The sequence below is a fragment of the Colias philodice genome, chromosome 27, assembly GCF_061535455.1.
Source record: "Colias philodice isolate Cphi_HAF_F1 chromosome 27, ilColPhil1 Martin Lab GWU primary, whole genome shotgun sequence".
NCBI lineage: Eukaryota > Metazoa > Arthropoda > Insecta > Lepidoptera > Pieridae > Colias > Colias philodice.
The window spans coordinates 1,001,709-1,025,996 of NC_143112.1; the positions used below are offsets into that span (position 1 = coordinate 1,001,709).

Here is a 24,288-nt window from a genome sequence, read left to right on the forward strand (position 1 = left end):
ACAGTAATGTAGCTAATGTACCAGAATGACATAAGCTCTAGGAATACTTTCTTTTATGAGCATGTGAAACCCCGCGGCATAGCTAGCTAGGGGACTCATTGATAAATCCAAAATACATATTAACTGAATTTACTAATCTTCCAATAGACTGAACAAGATAGGGTTTTCCTTATCACCTAATCTAATTAAATCTATGCCTCCCTGGTACATTTCTTTGTGCGAAAACAGCATCATTATGGAAATAGGAGTTCCGGTGTATTTGGTAAATTGGAATTTGTTTACCCCTTTATTTACTCGATGTAACTGTTAAATGTTGATAGGAAAGATACTATCGTGTGATTGGTTTTGCTTGACTTCAGAGGAAATTTATGTGCAAGGAAAATAAAGTGAAATAAAAAAAAATCATTACTATAGACAAAATCATAATTTAAGACTTCTAATTTAAACAAAAAACAACATTAATTTAATTTAGTGTCTTTGAAAATGTTATTGATACAGTACTTTTGATAATAACTAAGTCTGTGTAAAGAAGAACCCCTTTCCTTCTACATATTTTAAATTGCTCTATTAGTGGCAGATACAACAAAGGTTAATTCTCAAATATACCTACTACGTATAAAGATCAATCATCAAGCGAAGCATCATCATTAAATTTACATCTTAACTAAACTCGAGCATTCTTTTCAAGCTCAAACATTTATTCATTCTATTAGACTTCTTCTAGAAGCATTTTTGAATTGTCATAATATACCTTTATACCAAACTAGCTTTCCGCCCGCGGCTTCGCCCGCGTTTTCAAAGAAAAACCCGTTCCCGTAGGATTTCCGGGATAAAACCTATCCTATGTCCTTTCTCGGGTATCAAAATATCTCTATACCAAATTTCATGCAAATTGGTTCAGTAGTTAAGGCGTGATTGAGTAACAGACAGACAGACAGAGTTACTTTCGCATTTATAATATTAGTATGGATTAGGTACATCTTATCTATTATAGAATTTCCTAACAATTTCACAGATACCCTCACTACATCTCATAAACAAAACCTCTACCTACCTACCTATCTATAACTACAGCCAACAGCTGATCGATTCGGAACACAATACCTCACCGCTCCCCCCCTCCCCTACGTCCGTACGAACGTCGGCACATCACAAAGGGGGTATCAATCCATCGTCTGGCATCGCACCATCAATTTGTAACCGCAATCTAACGTCTTGCAAGGTATTTCTCGATGTATGCTCGATTTGAGCTGTTTGCATGATATTTCAGGCATTCAGAATGTTACGAACATTGTAGGATATTGTAATTTGTATTGTATGTGGTTTAGAATAGAACTGTTATTACAATAACATTGATATTAATAAAATCATTATACGAGTAACATACGATTGTTTAACTTTACATAGTTTTTCTGTTTGTTTGAACGCGCTAATCTCAGGAACTACTGGATCGATTTGAGAAATTCTTTCGGTGTTAGATAGCCTATTTATCGAGGAAGGCTATAGGCTATACATATAATCATGCTAAAACCAACAGGAGCGGATCAATGCGGATAAAACCGCACAGCTAATATCAAAGCACTAGTATATTTCTGTGATTGTACTATACTCTATAGGATATACATGTAGAAAGAACAAATCGTCAAATGGCACATTTTCGAAACACTGTATCAATTTATTATTTACCTCCCTTCACTAGACTTACAGATGTTCCAGCTTATAAATAACTAGACATATCTAGATTCAAGATGGCAGCTCAATAAATATTGAACGTATGGGCACCTACGAGTACGTCTTGTAGAAAATTGGCGAAATACGATTCCTTACCGCGTTTTGGCAAGTTTTCTAATCCATTCAACGTCGATACGATAGTGCTGGCCGACACCTACTTATCCTTTATAGGGCTGTCACAAATTATATTGACTTATTTATTATGTATTTTCACCTAGTATTACTCACTTCGAAAACGAGTTAGCTGATACTGCTTAAAAAACAGTAAAAAGGTGCAAAAAAGGTGCTGCAAAGAAATATTATTACATATTCTTACTTTTACACAATAAAACAAAAAACCGTGAATTTAGACATTAACATATTTATTTTCAACATTAAATCTGCACCAAGTCAGATCATACTCTGTTTCTTTCAGTTTTCCAATCCATTAGATTAATAAAGTTGGGAAAAAAATGTCTTTACATATGAACACACTGATTTATAAGCATTTCAATTATATCAAATACAATATCACACAACTGTAATATCTGTAAAACATATTACAAACTTTTCGATACTAAATATAGTTTCGATAGCTTCTTTCAAGTTACCTTCTAACATAACTTAGTATTGGCAGCCCTAAATTTAGTATCTCTACAAAGCGCCAGGAGCGTATTTCGGAATAGTGACTCCTGTTATCCGATTCCATCTCACTGCTTAAAAGTTTTTGGCAACCGAATTGGGGATAATAAAGTGTTAATTTTAAAGGCAAATAAACTTGGATCTATATAATATTCATATTATTATTGATTCGTCGATGAAAGCCATGATATGTTAAAAACTATTGTATGACATGACAATCTACATTAAAAACTATTCAGAAGTTTTATTCCACCTCGATCCTTCATTAACTAGTTATATTAAAACCGCTGATTAATATTTACAAGTCAAAACCACCATTATACAAGTTAAATATAAATTCGCCAAGTTGCCAACCCTAAATCTCGAACCACCACACCGCTCGAGGCGTTCCCGAAAAACATTCGACTCGTGTTATCAGATAGATTCCTTACCGCGCAATTTCTTCCATTTAGAACAAGATTTTTGTACGCTTCAACAAGTTATTCTATCGTTTTCAGTTTTCAAACACTCAACCGCAAGGGCAGGCATTCAATTTGTTTTATTTAAAAAACCTAATAAGTAAAATGTTCGTGTTTCAATGAATATGAATGTTACATAGAACGGTGAAGTGATAAACGCGCTTTCAATAATTCAAAATCTACATAACATTTAAATTTACATTTAGATGCCTGTAGTATAAATAAAATCAGCTTTTAACATTAACATCAATTGTTTATTTAACAAGCCCGTAATTTAATCAAACGTTATAAATGTAACAAATATTAAAAACGAGAAATTTTATAAGTTGAAGTAGTATTCAATAAATTGAATTGAAAATTGAGTTTAGTTTAGCACATAGGCTACCCGGAAACTACGCAAATATATTAGACAAGCAGTCCGCCCCGGCTTCGCCCGTGGTACATATTTCGCAATAAAAGGTAGCCTATGTTCTTTCTCAGGGTCTAAAGATTGTCTGTGCCAAATTTCATCAAAATCGGTCCAGTAGTTTATGCGTGAAAACCATACATACATACATTCATACAAACCTTTCCTCTTTATAATATTAGTATAGATTACAGTATCTTAATAAATTCGCAATTATTGATAAACTATATCAATACATTTTTCTCCAAGACACTTCATATACAAATTCATATCAACTTAATTCACCACTCGTAACAGAAATATTTCTACAGACAAAATTCTAAAAACTCCAAGTCGCCAACCCTAACTTCGGGTACGCCTCGAGCGCCCGAAATATTGACTTCACAGCCCTGTTATCAGATTCCTTGCGACAAGATGTCTTCCATTTGAGCTGAATTTTATTTATTGGCAAAGGTATTGAACCAAGTATATGTTTGGTTTATTATATGGTTTCCGATTTGAGTATATTGCTTGAGTATTTGTGTTCATGAATAAGTGTTACGTAATTTTAAATTCTCGTCTCATCTTTCTTGATTATATTTTATTCATCAACTTTCAACTTCAACTTTCAATCTTTGTTCATCAAATTAAGTTATTAATAGGAAGGGATTTAAATGATATATTTAATTTATTGTCCCATCTTCGTTACTTAATATTTAATAATTATTTTATAATTAATAATTTTCCAACATTATTACTATACCTACGTCAAGTAATTTGTACTTCTGTAAGAACCTTCAAAAAACAGTTCTTCTTGTAATTACAACCGCAGATAGTTAAGATGTCAGAAAAAGGGTTTTAGGCAATTAACGAAAAAAAGTCTCGTCATTACGTCTAAGTCGAAGAAGAATATTTTCTTATCAGCATGCTAATTGTAAGGTATTTTCGTCAGTCACTTTTAACCTATCGGACATAAATATTTCACATATTTTTCACTTTACTATTAATTATTTTAGTATCAGGTGATTAGTATTAAATATCTTATATATAAAATTCCCGTGTCACAATGTTAGTCTGCATACTCCTCCGAAAAGGGTGGACCGATTCTCATGAAATTTTCTGTGCATATCGGGTAAGTCTGAGAATCGGCCAACATCTATTTTTCATATGTACCACGGGCGAAGCCGGGGCGGACCGCTAGTTTATGTATATAAACTAATCACTATCAAAGAAAATTCACCCGGGAAATGCAGCTTGTTTTTGTCATCATTTTATACTAGTTTATTGAACCGGCTCCGCTTGAGTTGAATCGAGATAGACATTAAAAATAAAAATTGTATGTAAATTAGGAATAGTTTTTTTTTCTGCTCGTGAAAAATTTTCGAATGTTAAGGTAAGTTTTGCGTCTTGCATTTCAAATAAAGCTTACAAACAAACAATTCTATCTTCTTTAGTATGTACATATTATTCGTGTACATTTATAATATTAGTATTGGCGTAGATTTCTCGACCAATTTGTATGTATAAAGCGTAGGGTAGTTATTTTTTATGGCCACTATATATCAACGTCCAAGATACAACTAACGCATTACATAATAATATTTTATCCTTGACCCTGGTATGTGATATACTTGTATCATCTATACGATAGATTTAAGAATGCAAATGATATTAAGGCAATTCTTATAATATAGAGGACGTTTGATATACATATATGACAAAAGATCTCTCCTTATCCTGACATTATTGTCACACAATGAAAAAATAATTATCGAAATCGGTCCAGTCGTTCACGCGTGATGTCGTGACAAAGGGAAATAGGGATTCATTTTTATATATGTATAGAATATATCTAAGATATTTTAAGAGATATCTTACAAAACCACACTCCCATATCTAGACAATAAATACCATTTGTTGAATAATGCTCTACATTCAGACGTGGGTATGAAGAATGGCCTCTGCGGTGATATCCATCGTTGAGCAATATCGTAAATATTAGTTAACCTTTAGCTACATATCCGTTTTCATTTCGTATAATCCTACCAGAGAAAAATAATATATTTAATACTCTATATTGTTACCTTTTTATGGTATTGCATTTTATAGTTAAGACATTTTAAAGAAACACACAATTCACTAGTTTTACTGTCATTTCAATTTTTATTACAAAAAACTACAACTACTGAATTGATTATGTTGTGTAACGAAATAATTAACACAAACAGAAAAAATATACCTATACAAATGTATTGTAAACCTTATCTTTTCAAGGCAATTAAAACACACCTTTGTTTAACGTAGCGTCAGAAATGTATTTTGATTTTTACTTAAATATACTTTTAACTGATAAAAATATTAAATAAACATATCGAAACTGTCCATCACTGATAAAGAGTTCGCTAACGTTAAACAAATATTGAAAAAAAAAAAAAAAAAACTTAAAATTTCAACTTATCATCTTTAAAATTGATTTTGTATGTCTATAGAGCAATCAATAAGTTTTATTTCAAATACACCGAAATTAATTTTACATTCCTGATGTTATAAATTTATAAAGAATAGAAAAAATTTGATCGCGAGGCGGGACTCGAACCCGCATCCTTTCGCGCCATTCCGGGGCGGATGCCACTCGTGACCGGCCAGAGCGATCGTATTTATTTATTATTTCAGTTTTATGTGTCGAATTTTTTCTATTCTTTATAAATTTATATTTATAAAGTAATTGTATGCCATAAAACCAAAAATATAAATTTCATCCCTGATGTTCTCTAAGAGCATGATTAACACATGAAAATAGCAATATTTCATAAATGAAATAAAAACACAACTCAACATACAATACCACACTGTAATAGACCATTCTTCACATTTTATGTGCGCACTTGGAAAACTTTTGGCGTGCCACATTGCACTTAGAATATATTATTAAGAGTCATGTATGGATAAGTTTACTTTATGTTAGAACAAGTTACATAATATAATATTTTTATTGCGTAACTGCGTAAAGAGGGCCATATTGTTCACGTTTCTTTATGGATGTATATTTCTTTGGCACGCTCTGTAGTTTTCGTCTTTTTGGTAGATTTTAGTAGTTTTATATTCATTTTAATCATGAGAGTAAATTAAACTTCAAATTATAAATTTTGAATTCCATCCTTTGTGGAAAGGTATGAAGTAAAATTAAGTAGCTTAAACAATCATTACTTTTTAATATTTCAATATACAGTGTGTCTCAATTAGTTCTTTACATTCTGCTGGCGAAATCAGGATTCGTTATTGCTATTTAAAATCGGTTAATCTAAGAACGTTGAAACATTCTTCAAGAATGTTGAAACGTTTAAGACAAGTGCCTTCAAACAAACTCTTCAGCTTTATAATAATACTAGCTTTCCGCCCGCGGCTTCGCCCGCGTTTTCTAAGAAAAACCTGTTCCCGTAGGATTTCCGGGATAAAACCTATCCTATGTCCCTTCTCGGGTATCAAAATATCTCTATAGGTACTAAATTTCATGCAAATTGGTTCAGTAGTTAAGGCGTGATTGAGTAACAGACAGACAGACAGAGTTACTTTCGCATTTATAATACATATGTATATATTAGTATGGATTATGAGTATAAATTGGTATTAACAGACAGCCTAACAATATACGCCCTACACATTCCAACCCATCTTGCGTCCATTTTATTATTCGTTGGCACACATCCCCCCTCCCTGGACTGGTTCCAAGGATAACAGCAATACGTTAGCGAGGATTTAGGATTTTAGTGTTCATTCGCTGCTAAGATCTGGGTCGATCTTACGATATAAATATGTGTGTGTGTGTGATGAATTCCCTATGTTGTATGGACGCTGAAATCGTGCTGTTGTGTGCAACATAAAAATAAATCGAGACAATAAAGTAACTAATATCAAAGGACAAATTTTGTGGTAAATTCGCATACAAATAATATAAACACAGATAGAAAACACGTTTTAGTAAGCGTTATTATGTGTAAAAATAAAAAAAGTGAAGTGAGAGTGAAGGCAGGACAACGGCTAGTCCGAAATCCGAATAAACGCGAAAGTTTGTAACAGCCGTACAAATAAACGAGTTATAACATTTTATGCAAAGAATAAACAAAGAATAAGGAAAAATCATACAAATAAACACGAAATAAATGTAACCTAGTATAACTTCGTAATAAGTATTCATACTAATGCTATTCCGTCCTTATTACGGCTACCACCCTAGTATAAGTCTGACATAACCGAGTTATAACATATCTTTTAGTACATTGTGCTGTGTTTTACAAGTTTTAGAAGCAATTTTCAATCTAAATTTGAGATAATAGCAATGAGAGTAATACGAGAAGTAGAAAAAGTTGAGCAAATTAATAATTTCATTACGTACCTATTGAAATGGAAAATTTTGTATGAAATGTCAAAATATACGAAATTATGAAAAACCCTTTTGATATTTATAATGATTTATTTATTTACAACATGCGCCAAACCATACATACATAAAACTTATTTCTAAACTTATCACAATAATATACACTTTCGTTGAAAATATAAATCTTCTAAGCCTGGAGTTGTATGTTTTGAGTACCAGTTATTTGGCAACTCTCTATCTCAAGGTGGTTTTGGTGGTGTGGTGGTTATCTTCTGTTCTCCAGATATTGGATAGCGTTATCTGCTTGCATATTTAATGATATATTTAAATTATTTCCAATAAATATTTAAAAAATAAATAAACAGAACATCGTATGATGAAACTTCACAACAAATTCGACGAAGTCAAACGAGCGTCAGCAAAATGACAGCACCAAGGCTTAACCGTAGACAATTTCAATGTTTTTCATAATTTTGTGAATGAATTGCGACGTTGCCGCTTCGCGCCTATTGCATAGCGTGAGCATAATTACATCGACGTTATTTCAAATTTATTTGTAAGAAATTATGACATCCTTATTCTTTATTTATTCTTATCATATCTATGCATTGCATAAGGTTTGAATAAGCAAGTTTTTATTTGTACGGCTGTAAGAATATACAAACGAATGTTCGATACCCTTTCACGCAACAACAGATGAACAGATCACTATGAAAGTATGTTTGCTTAAAAAAAAACATAGACTGCTTGTTATTCTCTACCAATTACCTTGCAATAAAAACCGCGGGATCAGACTAGGTAGCCAGTAATGTCTGCATACAATTACAATCCCACCTCGTTAGTCGTTACCCATACAATAACGCTTTAAGATAACGTTTAGATTTAAGTATAACTATTTTTTTTTTCTCACTGTATAATAACACCTTTTATAGTTTAATTGTACGCATGTGGTGTTTACCTACTTAAATTGTGCACTTAGTTTTAAGATTATTTTTTGTATACTTGCTTATTTGTGTAACAATTACTGGTAAACCTAAATAAATAAATAAATAAATAAATAAAAACGCGAGCGAGGTCACGGGGTTAGCTAGAGTGCAATTTCCTACCCCCTCCTCCCCTTTTCACCGACGCCTCACCTCCATTTCCCTTCGTGAACTTCCGTTGTGAAGACATCTAGAGCTTAGCTATGGAGGATTTTTATTCAATACGATACGATATCGTGACGATATTTATATTTATTTAAACTGATACTACAAGATTCGTTTTTAATTTGTTACTTGATATATAGACACATTTTAATTGTATCGTAACGGATTTTACGAATTATTTCTCGTATATTATAAAGTTTATATTTCAATAGTGAACGATTGTTTTATAGTAAAGCACAGCATATTAGTTATGTTTAGAGGAAAGAAGAGATAAAAAATAACGTAATTATTGTTTAAATTATGAAATCATATCAATCAGTAGTGAACTGAGTAGCATTATGCTTGCAATTAGCTTGCATTTGTGTGGAAATGGTTTATTTGTATTGCAAATGTAATCTGTAGGAACAACAAATCTTACAGAAAAAGCCTTGTTTATGAGTAATGCTTTTATTGAGAATTAAATTTGGAATAACTAATCGATCGGAAAATAATTGTTTCCATTTTATTCACACTCTTCGTTTTCATTGTCGTACGATACCAATATCGTCCTGTCATATCGTATGCTATAAAAGCGTTAGCTGTGGATTTTAATACGTTTTATATGAGAGGGAAACAATATCCAATGAGTGTACGCAACTATTCAGAAAGTTGGAAGTATTTTTTTAATCTCCGTGTATTTTTCTTGGGCATTATAATATTAATAATAAAACCGCTTTTTTCATACCAATTTTATCTTCTCGTTACTTACATGTGATAATAATTGATATAATGTAGTAAACTACAATAAACTAACAAATAAAGGATTATGGACCAATTTTCGACTTAATTAAGGCTAAAATTTCAAGGTAATCATGACAATACCGTAACGTCATGGAGTAAGGCGACGATTTTAGTATCTTTGAATCTTGCCAAAGAAGTTTTCCATCTTTTTTTTCGCAATTTAAATAAATAGTTATCTGAACTGATAAAATTACTCAGTCAATCAATCTCATTGCTTTATAATATAAATGAGTTCTTTGCTTGTAAACATTAAAGATAGGAAAGGTAGATAATAATAATAACTGTAATGTAAAATATTAAAATTAATCTAAATATATATTGTATTTTAGTTAGTTAAATACACATAAAATATTTGTATGCCAGTTGATGGCGAATTGTGCGGACTTTATTGTAATATATTGTAAACCTTGTAATTAACCACAATTCCAGCAAATAAATTATTTCATTTCATTTCATTTCATTTCATTTCATTTCAGGAGTAATTTAATCTACAAGAACTCTGCATTTCTGTTAAAGAAACAAATGTTACAGTTTTGTATGAGAATAAATCGCGCTTTAAGCCCGCTCCATACAGACCGCTATTCAAAAGGCGTCTATAAAACTATTGTACAGTTTCCAAAGCGACAGATATAAATTTAGGCAATATTTTTCGTGATACCGAAGAGCTTGAATAAGCGGCGTCGTTTGTAACAATACTGGACCTCGTCCTCGTGAAATATTGAATACAGTAGGTACTTTAGTATATATATTTTTGTATTTTTTTTCTAGACATCCGTTCCGAGCATCATTAACAGATTAAAATTTTCGCTTTCATCTCGCGGTCTGTTTAACGTCCCAAATTGTGACGTCACATTCTCGCAACCCCATTACGGCAACATAACTTTTAATTAGACCCGCGCAAAAAGTAAGTACCTATTTCATTATATTCACATACTGAGCGGATGGCAATTAGGTGGCTATGAATTTTTTGTACTTGTTTTGTGAATAATTTAATTTGTTTGTCTTTATTTCTTCTTTATACTATGCACTTAAAAGGGGGTACATTAAAAAGTTAATTAAACAAATTAGTCATAAGGGGAGTTCTTCAAATTGGTATATTTAATTGTACCTACTATAATATGTATTTCATAAAAAAAAATTGTTTCCACATTACAAAATATAACACCAATCTTTTTTTTCTTATGTAACTTAGCCTTAATACAATTTCATCTAATTTTAAACAACATAGGTACCCAGTTCTCCTTCTACCCTACATAAGTTAATCCTGGACCACCGAACTACCTAATCAAACTCAAACTCAATAAGAATTCTTCTAGAAGCACTTTTGAATCGTCATAACATACAACATTTACCAATGTTAAAATGCAATGACGTCAGGAATCAACAATCTACCAATTACCGCAAATGACGTCACGATATTCAAGTCGCACACACATTCATACGCCATTAATCATTGTCCAATAGCAATCGACTCCACGGTGATATAGCCCAGCTTGATTTATATGCAGAATCGTTGCAAATGTATGCAAAGTGCTGGAACATTCGAGATTTTTCCATTTCCATCGAGGAAGGCCATTAGACATTTCTAAAGGGGCCAATTGTGTGGCGCGAACAGAATTAATACGGGAAAGAGCGGGGTAATGCTAATTTGTGGCTTTCATAAATGGTTTGACATTTAGAGGTGTTTAGTTCTTTTGGTATAGTATATAGTATATAGTATTGGCAGGTAGTTCGTAAGAAAAAATCAACCAAATATAAATTATTAGGGCAAAAGGGATGTGCATCACCTTTTAAGGATGATAAGTTTAGGGCTGCGAACCTTAAAGTGCCGCTGTTTATCTCTAATGTCAGCATGGATACGAATGAGAGTGATATTATGAACTACATTAAAGATAAAACGGGTGAAATTGTGTATCTAAAAAAGATTAATATGCGAAGTAAAAACAATATAATGCATATAAGTTATTTGTACCGAAAAATAAATAAATATATATTATCTCTATTAACTTTGCAATTCATTAGTATCTATTGAATACAGGATAGAAGTCTGTGTCTTATAACGATTGAGAGGTGTTCAGCTGTTCATTTGGTACATGGTTAATCTGTTAAGAAGCCTCTATGGTGATTAGTTGAAATTCTTTCAGGAAAACTGTAGATTGATCGTTTCTTTGTCACAATACTTTTAATTTAAATCATAGAGGAGCTTTTTGGGTTTATATCTAAGACTAACAATAAAAATATATTTCTGGCAAGGCAGGACAAACACCTTACGCAATTAAAGAAGATAAATCAATGAAACAGATGTAAAAATTAGCATCTGTCTCATATCCAGAAAAGTATAACAATATAGCTCCGTCACGCTGGAACCCGCTTTAAAAAAACCTTACTTTTTTTCAGCCTATTTTACCTACAAACGATGCTAATAAATGTAGTATAGGTCAATTTTTTGTAGTCTTATTAGTTACTTAGAAAACATCATTGATATCGTTCGAAGTAAAAAATATAAATAATAGCGTGTTGATTAGTTTTGGAATGGGTTCCAAATTGATTGTAGTTTATTGTAGTGGCAAGAAAATTCTTTATTTGCGTTGTTTTATCTCAAATTATTGCAAGAAGGTCACAATAACAAGATTTTAAAAAATAAATAACACTTGTTCAAAAACTACAAACGATGCCAATAAATGTAGTATAGGTCAATTTTTTGTAGTCTTATTAGTTACTTAGAAAACATCATTGATATCGTTCGAAGTAAAAAATATAAATAATAGCGTGTTGATTAGTTTTGGAATGGGTTCCAAATTGATTGTAGTTTATTGTAGTGGCAAGAAAATTCTTTATTTGCGTTGTTTTATCTCAAATTATTGCAAGAAGGTCACAATAACAAGATTTTAAAAAATAAATAACACTTGTTCAAAAACTACAAACGATGCCAATAAATGTAGTATAGGTCAATTTTTTGTAGTCTTATTAGTTACTTAGAAAACATCATTGATATCGTTCGAAGTAAAAAATATAAATAATAGCGTGTTGATTAGTTTTGGAATGGGTTCCAAATTGATTGTAGTTTATTGTAGTGGCAAGAAAATTCTTTATTTGCGTTGTTTTATCTCAAATTATTGCAAGAAGGTCACAATAACAAGATTTTAAAAAATAAATAACACTTGTTCAAAAACTACAAACGATGCCAATAAATGTAGTATAGGTCAATTTTTTGTAGTCTTATTAGTTACTTAGAAAACATCATTGATATCGTTCGAAGTAAAAAATATAAATAATAGCGTGTTGATTAGTTTTGGAATGGGTTCCAAATTGATTGTAGTTTATTGTAGTGGCAAGAAAATTCTTTATTTGCGTTGTTTTATCTCAAATTATTGCAAGAAGGTCACAATAACAAGATTTTAAAAAATAAATAACACTTGTTCAAAAACTACAAACGATGCCAATAAATGTAGTATAGGTCAATTTTTTGTAGTCTTATTAGTTACTTAGAAAACATCATTGATATCGTTCGAAGTAAAAAATATAAATAATAGCGTGTTGATTAGTATACGATCCTTCAACTGTATCGTAGCTGTTGTTAAAAATACTAACAATTACTCTCTGATTATTGATTAACAATTTTCAATTATCAAAAAGTTTTACACTTTCAGAAATTATATTTAAAAATTCAACTCATTTGCAGCTCAAGTTTTCAATACTTACGAAAGTCCGTGTATAGTTGGCTGTCATTATTTTTTAATACGAAAAACAGCACATACTTGTAAGTCCAACGATTTTGAATTTATATTTTGAGGTAGGTATAATCGATGCTACATTTACTGTAGGCACTATAGTAACTGTAAACTTGTGTACGCACGCTTATATTTAATCGGTAATGTCCATATACATATAAAGGTATGCTGTCGGAAGACAAACTGTGAAACTACGAACGATTTCCTTTTCTATTTTCTAACGTCTTAAAATGTATCACTCTATCAAACACTAAGTAGATTTATTCATTCGCACTTATAATCAGTAATAAGTAAGACATACAAATATAAAGGTACTGTGACAATTGTTCATATCGTTTGTAGTTTTTATGCCAGTGTCATTTTATTATACCACTACAATTTGGCTAGTTTTATCTGATTTTTCTTGAAGTTATTTTAGAGGATAAATTATTTTACCAGTACTACAATCAACGATAAATGACAATATTAATTCCAATTTTTTATATTGCACTATTTTGAGTTTTATTTCGTTTCGGATGGAATTTATCCATTATTTCATTTTAATTACTTTTGTCGTCTCAGCAGTTTCGGATTATTAAGTGACTTTGTAACATTGAACAGCAAACTACTGAACATTAAAGATATCCAACTCTTTTTTTTTTAACATATATCATGTGCAATTTAATGTACACTAAATTACGAAACTCCCACACGCATACACAAACACGCACGTGTGCGAAGATGTATGTATGAGCATGAATATTTTTTTTTCTAAAACTACAAACGACACGAAATCCAAGGCTCATAATTGTTTTGAATATATTAACTTATTGAACACTAATTTTTTTGTTTTTTATTGCTTACAGGGGTTCAGCAGCCACTACAAACATATGAGTTTAGCTACAATCAACTACATTGTTTGTAGTTTTTGAACAAGTGTTATTTATTTTTTAAAATCTCGTTATTGTGACCTTCTTGCAATAATTTGAGATGAAACAACGCAAATAAAAATTTTTCTTGCCACTACAATAAACTACAATCAATTTGGAACCCATTCCAAAACTAATCAACACGCTATTATTTATATTTTTTACTTCGAACGATATCAATGATGTTTTCTAAGTAACTAATAAGACTACAAAAAATTGACCTATACTACATTTATTGGCATCGTTTTTAGTTTTTGAACAAGTGTTATTTATTTATTAAAATCTTGTTATTGTGACCTTCTTGCAATAATTTGAGATAAAACAACGCAAATAAAGAATTTTCTTGCCACTACAATAAACTACAATCAATTTGGAACCCATTCCAAAACTAATCAACACGCTATTATTTATATTTTTTACTTCGAACGATATCAATGATGTTTTCTAAGTAACTAATAAGACTACAAAAAATTGACCTATACTACATTTATTGGCATCGTTTTTAGTTTTTGAACAAGTGTTATTTATTTATTAAAATCTTGTTATTGTGACCTTCTTGCAATAATTTGAGATAAAACAACGCAAATAAAGAATTTTCTTGCCACTACAATAAACTACAATCAATTTGGAACCCATTCCAAAACTAATCAACACGCTATTATTTATATTTTTTACTTCGAACGATATCAATGATGTTTTCTAAGTAACTAATAAGACTACAAAAAATTGACCTATACTACATTTATTGGCATCGTTTTTAGTTTTTGAACAAGTGTTATTTATTTATTAAAATCTTGTTATTGTGACCTTCTTGCAATAATTTGAGATAAAACAACGCAAATAAAGAATTTTCTTGCCACTACAATAAACTACAATCAATTTGGAACCCATTCCAAAACTAATCAACACGCTATTATTTATATTTTTTACTTCGAACGATATCAATGATGTTTTCTAAGTAACTAATAAGACTACAAAAAATTGACCTATACTACATTTATTGGCATCGTTTTTAGTTTTTGAACAAGTGTTATTTATTTATTAAAATCTTGTTATTGTGACCTTCTTGCAATAATTTGAGATAAAACAACGCAAATAAAGAATTTTCTTGCCACTACAATAAACTACAATCAATTTGGAACCCATTCCAAAACTAATCAACACGCTATTATTTATATTTTTTACTTCGAACGATATCAATGATGTTTTCTAAGTAACTAATAAGACTACAAAAAATTGACCTATACTACATTTATTGGCATCGTTTTTAGTTTTTGAACAAGTGTTATTTATTTTTTAAAATCTTGTTATTGTGACTTTCTTGCAATAATTTGAGATAAAACAACGCAAATAAAGAATTTTCTTGCCACTACAATAAACTACAATCAATTTGGAACCCATTCCAAAACTAATCAACACGCTATTATTTATATTTTTTACTTCGAACGATATCAATGATGTTTTCTAAGTAACTAATAAGACTACAAAAAATTGACCTATACTACATTTATTGGCATCGTTTGTAGTTTTTGAACAAGTGTTATTTATTTTTTAAAATCTTGTTATTGTGACCTTCTTGCAATAATTTGAGATAAAACAACGCAAATAAAGAATTTTCTTGCCACTACAATAAACTACAATCAATTTGGAACCCATTCCAAAACTAATCAACACGCTATTATTTATATTTTTTACTTCGAACGATATCAATGATGTTTTCTAAGTAACTAATAAGACTACAAAAAATTGACCTATACTACATTTATTGGCATCGTTTGTAGTTTTTGAACAAGTGTTATTTATTTTTTAAAATCTTGTTATTGTGACTTTCTTGCAATAATTTGAGATAAAACAACGCAAATAAAGAATTTTCTTGCCACTACAATAAACTACAATCAATTTGGAACCCATTCCAAAACTAATCAACACGCTATTATTTATATTTTTTACTTCGAACGATATCAATGATGTTTTCTAAGTAACTAATAAGACTACAAAAAATTGACCTATACTACATTTATTAGCATCGTTTGTAGGTAAAATAGGCTGAAAAAAAGTAAGGTTTTTTTTAAAGCGGGTTCCAGCGTGACGGAGCTTAACAATATTCACATTTCTACATTAGTTATAGATTTTAAAGTGCAATTTATTCCGTGGTGAAGCTGTTGTTTCTGATTAAAAGCTTAAATCTAAAAGGGTAGAGTCTATCCCTATGTCCTTACCGCGTAAAGCCGCCTAGCGAAACATAAAAAGTCTCTAGTCTTTCAATAGATCTACCAATCAAAACGTATCTCTTGCCACTTTAAATACAACCTTATCATTACAGAGTTAAGCTTCAAAATTGACTATCACCTTAACGTAAAATTTCCCGAAATCTAGGCATAAATTTCGTATCAAAATAACTTCAAATTAAACAAAACAAAGGTCCCGCCGTTTGCCACATTACACTTCATGACTGTCAACTATTATGAGCGATTCACAAGGAAAGCTTTTAAGCGTTCCTTCTTTTTACAGCGGCGGCCCATTGTCGAGTTTACAAAGTAGAATTGATTCTTTTAAAAGAATTTTTATTCTTTAAAAATACATTTTTATATACTTTCATTTTTTATGACGTCGACGTTGGATTATGTTAATGCTTTCTTTCCTGTCTGATCTTTGTGATACATTAGGCATGACGAAAGATTTTGAAATCCTCTTCCATAATGTGTGTATACGTTTACTATACAAGAAAAACCCTATATTTCGGTAATATACTTAAATTTAACGAAGATAAAAGCCATTTTCCAAAAAATATTTATTAACTGTGCCAAAACAGCTCGCAGGTGTCATGGCGTAGGCGTGACGTCACACTTTGGTAAATACGCAATTATTTGTACGCATTGCGAAGAAAATTAAAAAAATATTTATTTAATATGTGTTTTAGAAACGAATTTCAAAGTTTATAAGTGGTGTGCAGTATTGCAGTGTGAATCCACATAAAAATAATGCTCAAAAATGTGTTAGTAATTATTTCAAGCGAGAAAATAATAAGAAATGATTGTATAAAGTTGGCGCGGAGAACCCCGAACCATGTATTCGTGAATTCGCAATTATATTTCTGTTCTGAGTCGATAAAGCATACGTGAAACAATAGAAAATAAATAAAAATGCGTATTCTCAACATATTCATAACAACAAAAAACATCTGACGTGAGTTGTTTACTTAAGCGTGACGTCACGCGTGTTTTAGTCAAAATGGCCAACTGCAGTATTTCAATGTTTTATTTTATTGATAATCTCATTAATCCTAATGTTTTTAAGATTTCTAAGTCACTATATGTAATTTATCTATTATACATTTTCCCTTAAAAACACTAATACGATCATTTATGGATACTGTCGTCATGCCTTTTCTATGCTATTGTTTACATCAGTCTGTATTTATTAATATGTGAAATTGCTATGTCGAATGTGATGAGTCCGTAATGAGTAGGTTGTGGTGCGCTTGTTTTAATATTTGTTAACATGCATGCTACAAATATATATAAATTGCATGCATTTCGGTACAGGTACTTCTCACTCTTTGAAAAATTGTTTTTAAACGAAAATAAATGTCCTTTAAAGCAAAATAGAGTGAAAAGTTAAAAAAAAGGATTTACAACGCAGAATAATTAAATTAAAATACATATTTCGTCATATCTTGCCAGTATTAACAATATATAAATAAAAATAAATAAAATAAATAAATAAAAATATATAATAGATACATAATAAGAAATTATTTATTTTTCACTTTCACTTATTCATACATATAATATGTGTTATTTCCTCGGACGTTTTGTGTAAAATATCGGAAAAATTATTACCATATTAATAAATTAAGTTATTAATAACTGGCAAGATTAAGCTAATTTTCTTATATAATAATAAATGATACTCACATGTGTAGTCCCAACTGTCTTGGTCATTTTTGAACACGTTCAATCTTTCAGGCTGAAAAGATATAGAAAAAATGTTTTAATTTTCAGTTTATATCGTTGAAAATGCTAAAAAATATTTGATTATAAGATAAAATTCGATCATTAGGCGACATTCGAACCTGCATCTCTTTACGGCAGGTACCTACTACCGTGTTGCTAATTTTTTCAGCAAACTATAATACATATAATAAAAATACATAATAGGTATTGTATTTCATAAAACTATAGGTACTTATACAATATGTTTTATATCTGTGTGTGTTTGTGTGTAAAGTGTTCGTAGTTTCGAAAAATAATTGAAAAAGTTTATTAGAGCCTAAATATAAATATTTTGAGCTTTTATCATCTAAAAATATTGCTATTTAATTACAAATTTAATACATAGTTATGGCTCCTTATACTTTTACTCCTACAAACCTTCCCACAAATGGTGTCAAACTTAAACAACGTAATCCGACCATTTAAAAAATCCCGTGATACTTTTTTTACTTTTCAAAGAGATCCAATTCAATGGTAACCTTTTACAATTGTCAGTGTTTTAAACCTCCATTATTTAATTCGCGTAACAAAAGGACTCGGAGTGAAACGCATTAAGCGAACGGTGAAAAGAAATCTCTTTGAGTTTGAGTGACGTTATTGTAGCAAATGATATCGATTTAAAATACGTTAACTACCGTAAATCGCTTAAAACTGAACAAAATTAAGTTAATATTAAAAGATTAATAGATTAATGTTTTTTTTTATTAATAAAACATCGAAAAGTGAAAATTACGAAATTCTCTATTATTTCTAATGTTATAAAGTAACTCTAGTCTGTTTATCTGTCAGTCTCTTCTTCACGCATTAAACTGATTGGGATGTTTGGTTTAGAGATAGTCTGATACCTGAGAAAGAACAGAGAATAGGTTTTGTCCCTGAAATCCTACGGGATCAGGAACTATACGGTTTTCTTTTGTCTACGCGGGCGAAGTCGCGGGCAAGAAGCTTGTTAAATTTCAAATTAAAAATATAATATAAATATTTATCGTACATACGTTATTAATTCACTATATTGTGACGATGAATACCTTCGCAAATATCTAGAAACAACGCATTCAGACAAAACTTATCGTTCAAAAGCCCGCACTCAAATCTTCTTATCATATTGAAATCTACAATGACAGATAGAGCCGTTTTTCTTGTGAGTTTATATGTATGTATAACCCTTGTAAATATATTTTTCTATAAAAATGTGTACAATACTATATCTGTATTTCAATGACCTATCTAGTAGCAAGTGATTTTATTTTTCCTACTAGATCTTATGCCTACCTGTTGCATTATATGACTAAATATAATATAGGCATAGGTATATAATATAACATACCTATCGAAACGGTACCGATTAATAAAGTGACTAGGCTGCTAATTGAACAATTTATTAATTTACAATACCTATTAGAATTTCCCCAGTGTATTGTATGCCTAAATCACACTTTTAACCTGTTTAATTATCTCCCCGTAGACTCATAAAAGAGGTCTACAATAACAATTAATCATATTTCTTTTTCAATTAAAAACGAACCCGTCACGGTATACAATGTATTTCTAAAAAATAACAATAGCATTTGTATTTTGTATCTATTGTTAACATTTTATCGTAACGTTAAAACGGGACTCTTAGTAAAAAATACTTATTTTTTTTTGTAAAAAAGTGTTGTCATCAAAACAAGTGAATAACAAGGCTATTAATCTTCGTTACTGTTTCGATGCATTAACCTACATCAAACAAGCGAATGCTTATTCTAACCCCACTAGGTATGTCAAATTATTTTAGAGTAAACTATAAACATATTAAATTCAACTTTTTCGATTTAATTTGAAAAAGCTTTAAAGATTAAACCTCGAAAACAAAATTAAAGTGCGGTTCATCAATTCCATTACGTACAAATAAATAAAAAAAAATTACTTTTACAGTGGAATATATGTAGTTACCGTAAAACATTTTATAGAACAACGCGCGGTTTTATGAATAGCGAAAAATCTATTTTTCAATTCAGTTATCAACAAAAAAGAAACATATTTTTCAACGTCAATAACTCGTCAGTTTATTTTATGTTCAAATTTTCAGGATGCCATTCCTCAAATAAAACAACAAATTTATTTCAAACCTAAAAAAATCAAGTCTTAATAGCTAGAAAAAATAAAAAAAAATGTCCAGTGGCGTTAGCACTTCTTTAAAATAAATAATGTAACGACTTAACGGTTTTATTATTGGCGATTTAACACGAGCAAAGGAAGCACATTATTAGACTAACTAAAAAGCTTGTAAATTATTAGTTTATTTATTCATCTTCTTTTTAATATTAATAAGCAATGAAAAGACAACTAGGTAGATAATAATATCGTACAGATTTCATTTATCACAGTATTCACAGTCGATATTTCACCGATACTCACTCTAAACCCTATCACCCGCGTTCCACTGCACGTATCGCGATGGAACACACATTCGACAAATCCGCATTGTGATACGGGACCCACGATATATACAAAAAGTTTGGAAAATCCAAAAGTGCACGCCTCATATTTTTTTTTTAATAATTATTATTTTTGTTTATTTAATAACAATTAAACCACATCGAATCAGACCCTGAAAAATGAAAGGGTTCTATTCCTGAGCATACTCAAGTGTAAGAGGAAAAAAAAGACTCGATTAGTAAAGTATTTCGGTCGCTATCGTGTTAACAAGAAAATCCTCCGCACATACAGACACACGGACGTCCAAGACAGAACTTTTTTAAACTGTTTTTTAACTAGTTTAAATAACAAAAATGACATCAAAAATATCATGAATGTTAAAAATAGTGTTTTTTCTTAATATGTGTGTGTATGTATTATCTTACAAGTGCAATGTATGATACATAAAGACATTTTAAGTTTGAAAAATCAGATGTTTTGCGCCAAGTGACAGTAGTACCCACCTCAACGCTTCGCTTATGAGGCGTGCAATAATACATCGTGAAGACGGCTCGTGGCCTATTATAATAATACAAAGTAGCGTAACATACTTAGTTGTTTATATCCCCATTTTATCATCTCGGTAACATGCAATTTTCGCAGCCAACAAAACGTTTTGAGCCGCGGGCGAGTCACAAAGGAGAAATGCTTAAACGGCCCGCGGCTCACGACCCGTGGCCCGCGAGCCGGGTTAATAACGCGAAAATATAGGCTTTATGGCGTGTTACTGGCTTGCGTTTTTCTTTTTGAGCTATTATGGCCATTTCTTTAGTGTCATTTTGTTTGTTTTTGTTATCATATAATAAATAGGTTAGCTGTAAAGCTATATTGTGTGTTTGTTTTATTCAAGCGTATCGGGTTACTTTTTAATGTTATAAATGATATTGATATCAACTTACAAATCATTGCATGTTTCACTAAAATCAATTCAGTAATTAAAAATATATCGGCCAAAGTATTACCGGTCAGTTTACATATTTACGAGTATTTCAATTTGTTGTTACAATGTAGTGTAAAGTAAAACATGGAAGAATAATGTAGGTACTTAAAACGTATTTTGTCTGGTACCCTTTACGGGTCACGTGATGGGTCATTCAATGAAATGGGTTACATAATACATTGTGAATGTATATCCCACATAGGTCTCACGTAAATATTTATGAGTACCGAGAAATCATATAAAAGCTAAACATTTGTATATCAACACACAGTCTTCTCGTACAAAGTTTAAAGTGTTCCCTCCACGTATAGCTCGGCTACATATATCGTGGTTCCCGTGTCACAATGCGGATTTGTCCAATGTGTGTTTTATCGCGATACGTGCAGTGGAACGCGTGAGAGAGGCTTTAGACTTGAGTAAGAACTTTCTACTCATGTGGTAAGAAGATCGAAATTCAAGGATAAGAAATATAAATATGCATTTATTAGCTACACCTTTTGTAATAATATCAGAGGACAGTGACTTCCCTCAAAATGTAAGTTTACTTCGTAGTAAATAATGATAATTTTAATTAGGAACGCCTACCATATTTAATTTAACCATTCGACGACATGATAACCGCATATATCCGTCTGGAACTGCGTGTATGTGTTCAAGAGTGTGTGTAATGGGTCCTCTTCACAATCGACATCGTTGGCCCAACAAATGATCGTCGACGTTTTCCGCCATTAAGACGATTACATATATCATCTACAATGACGGCCGATCATAACCATTTAGCGCCTCTACACTATCGTGATTGCCTCTACTCGCCCAACACTGCCCATTGTGAAGAGGGCCCATAATATATTCTATCTTTACTACCAAATAATAATAAAACTTAATTAATAATCTTACCTTAGCATATTCAATCTTGAGCGTACAGCATCCAGAGTAAATGTCACACCCGTGGAGAGCTTCTTTCGCACGCGTCGCTGACTCGACACTTTCAAATTTGTGGCAGACTGGTTAAGGATAATTCTCATATTTTTGGACACAAATTTTAAATAGAAAATTAAAGATAAAAATACGTCTTCAAATCTAAAATTTAAATAGCTACATCAGTTTTCTTTAAATTTAAACAATTCGCTAAAAGAAAACACATATTTTGAGAGTTAACAAAATTTCAGAGTTTATACATACTGTATAAATCAATTGAATACGATGTGTTAAAATATTTGTAAAAGAAACCTTTATATTTAAATCAAAAAGAAAATTGAGACCATTGACAAAAGCACAGTTTGATATTCTTCTATTTACCTTTATAGTTTTTGAAATTAAATATTGTATTTTATTTTGAAACTTATTATAATGGCAGGAACAATGAAATCGTTAAATTCAGATTGATTCAGATCCATAAATTCAATAACTTGTTGACAATGTTTCGTTATACGTTTATGCAAATTAGTTGAACACGCATGAAAACATAAAAATAAATAAAATACAACATGAAAATAACGATTTGTACATTCAAGTAGTATTACAAATTGATTTACTAACATGATCGTAAAAAACATGTGTTGTAATGTGGCGTATGTAAGTATATTTTTAATAGGTGTAGTAAAAAATATATCACAAAAAACAGTGAAAACATTTTGATGCAGTTTCGACTTTTACTATCAATTCGCTGAGCCGATTTTAATGGAATGAACTAGAATGATAGCTTATCTTTGAGTAAAAGTTGTAACGGTTTTTACTACGTTTTTTAAATAACTGTTACAGCAAATCTAGCAGACTACCTCTGTTATAGTTACTATATCAACGAATATTTAAAAAAATAAAACCATTTACTTAAACCTTACAAAACGCATACAAAACCCGGCCTATAAGCTAGTATTTTAAACAACATCTTAAGCTCAACCAATAAACAAACCCCACTAGATTGAAACATACAACTTTCCATCAATCAATATCCGATCAAACAAAAAAAAAATAGTTTAGCCCTCTTGAAAATTGTGTTCATCATCTATTACACCAAACGAATATATTTATTTATATTACCACCCAAATGTTCAGTATTAACATGCGTCCATCAATATCGAGCGGAAGCGAACGATTTGTAGTTCTGCGAAATCGATTAATCATCGTTCGAATATAAATAAACACGCTCTAACATCGAGTATAAAATCGATAAACAAATCGATTGATGCGATTCGCAATGATGAAAGCTTGAAAGTGGGAAGTGAGAAAAATACGATTTTCCGCTGAAATTAAGTTTTTATAATTTCGTTGGTAATGTCTTAAATTTGTTATTTATATATAAATGAGTATTAATAATGTAATTCAGAAGTAAATAAATAAGCATGAATGATGCAAAACTTTTTAAGGGTAAGATGGGTAACCAGGTATTGAAAACTTTGAATATTTTACTTGTTTATAAAAGGTATTCAATAAATTACTTTCACGTATCACACTATTTATTATTAAAAACGAGTATTATAATGATTTGTTTAATTTAAGTATGATTTTTATACGTATGTACCGTACTGAAAGTCAACCAAAAGTCGTCAGAGAGCAAAAGGTCAAAATCATTGACCGATGTTAATCAACAAAAAAAAAAAAACAAAATTACTTACACCTAAAAATACGGCCAATCTTTAATTCCAATTCGTGTACAATTTACGTGTAAAATAAATTTAAACTTCATCTTGTTTTTATTCGTCCAACCACCTCTCGGACGAACTGACGACCTTTGGCTTTGCACATGACGTTCG

General features: G+C 30.7%; 1 protein-coding gene across 8 annotated transcripts in view; it reads right to left on the reverse strand.

The window, feature by feature from the left end:
• Nucleotides 1–24,288, reverse strand: part of sm (heterogeneous nuclear ribonucleoprotein L) — a 307,187-nt gene that overhangs the window by 22,416 nt on the left and 260,483 nt on the right. For all 8 annotated transcript variants that reach the window (XM_089711780.1, XM_089711783.1, XM_089711781.1 and 5 more), the window contains 2 exons: nt 22,433–22,527; nt 18,058–18,109 (listed from right to left, as the gene is read on the reverse strand). In XM_089711780.1, coding sequence (XP_089567906.1) covers nt 18,058–18,109; nt 22,433–22,527 — 147 coding nt within the window. The remainder of the gene's footprint in view (nt 1–18,057; nt 18,110–22,432; nt 22,528–24,288) is intronic.